This window comes from Cariama cristata, unplaced genomic scaffold, assembly GCF_000690535.1.
Source record: "Cariama cristata isolate BGI_N322 unplaced genomic scaffold, ASM69053v1 scaffold1188, whole genome shotgun sequence".
NCBI lineage: Eukaryota > Metazoa > Chordata > Aves > Cariamiformes > Cariamidae > Cariama > Cariama cristata.
The window spans coordinates 1-1,240 of NW_009629221.1; the positions used below are offsets into that span (position 1 = coordinate 1).

The following is a 1,240-nucleotide window of genomic DNA, read 5'->3' on the forward strand; positions in this document are numbered from 1 at the left end:
CTGAAGGTGTTCATGATGCGGTCGGGGTACTCCTCCCGGATCTTGCTGATGAGGAGGGTGCCCATCCCAGAGCCCGTGCCGCCGCCCAGCGAGTGGGTCAACTGGAAGCCCTGGAGGCAGTCGCAGCTCTCCGACTCCTTCCTCACCACATCCAGCACGGAGTCCACCAGCTCAGCGCCTTCCGTATAATGCCCCTTGGCCCAGTTGTTGCCAGCCCCGCTCTGGCCTAGAGGGCAGACCAGAAGCAAGGCGCCCCATTAGTGCCCCAGGCAGCCACAGAGATGATGCCGCTTCTCCCGCCCCGTGGGCTTCGCTCCCCACTTCTACCCCACTGTGCTACTGGGATTCAGGTCCCCCCCCAGGGCCACTCGCACGCTCGCTCCGAGTCTCCTCCATGCACAGAGCTCCCACTTTGGGACTCCTCCATCCCACGCTCACTCACCAAAGACAAAATTGTCAGGCCGGAAGATCTGTCCAAAGGGGCCGGAGCGCACGGAGTCCATCGTGCCGGGCTCCAGGTCCACCAGGATGGCACGGGGGACATACTTGTTACCTGTGGGAAGAACCAGCACCAGCATTACAGCCCTGCAGTCGGCAGCCAGCGTCATGGAAGCCCTGATGTGCTCCCTTCCGCCTCCCCGCATTTCACTGGAGAGACTCACTGCCTCGTTCAAGACTACTGTGTTATCAGAGCCATTCTCAGAACAAAGCTCTCTTAGAGGAGTCGCTGACAGATGACAGCTCTTGTTCAAGGATTTTTCCAGCCTCAGTGAGCTAGCATGTCTGCCCCATTTACTTAAGGGCATCTGAGGAAGCAGACACTTACCAGCAGCTTCATTGTAGTAGACGTTGATCCTCTCCAGCTGCAGGTCGCTGTCCCCGTGGTAGCTGCCCGTGGGGTCGATGCCATGCTCATCACTGATCACCTCCCAGAACTAGAAGAAATTTTTTGAAAACGGCAATTATTAACCACAGCTACAGCTGGCCAGTGCCAATCACACGCACCAGCGCAGTCCGTGCGTGCCATGGCCCCGACCGCTCCCTCGCATGGCGGAGCAGCTGCCCGGCAGGAAGGTGAGTCAGGGCAGAAGGGCTTCCTTGCCCACAGCAGCTGAATGAGCAGCGGGCAGAGAGGCAGCTGGAGCACCAAAACACAAGTTAATTCTTTTATACCTTGTCTCCAAAGGCTGACAATCCCCGGGTATCTCAATTTGCTCTTCTCCCATTGCCTAGCAGTGAC

General features: G+C 58.3%; 1 protein-coding gene across 1 annotated transcript; it reads right to left on the bottom strand.

Annotated features, from left to right (window-relative positions):
• Nucleotides 1-5: 5 nt before the first annotated feature.
• On the bottom strand, nt 6-935 carry LOC104156284 (tubulin beta-4B chain; the record flags this gene model as incomplete). The annotated part of the gene is made up of 3 exons (XM_009705069.1): nt 6-226; nt 443-553; nt 827-935. Coding segments are annotated over 3 exons (441 nt in total), but the record flags the coding sequence as incomplete, so codon positions are not given.
• Nucleotides 936-1,240: the final 305 nt, after the last annotated feature.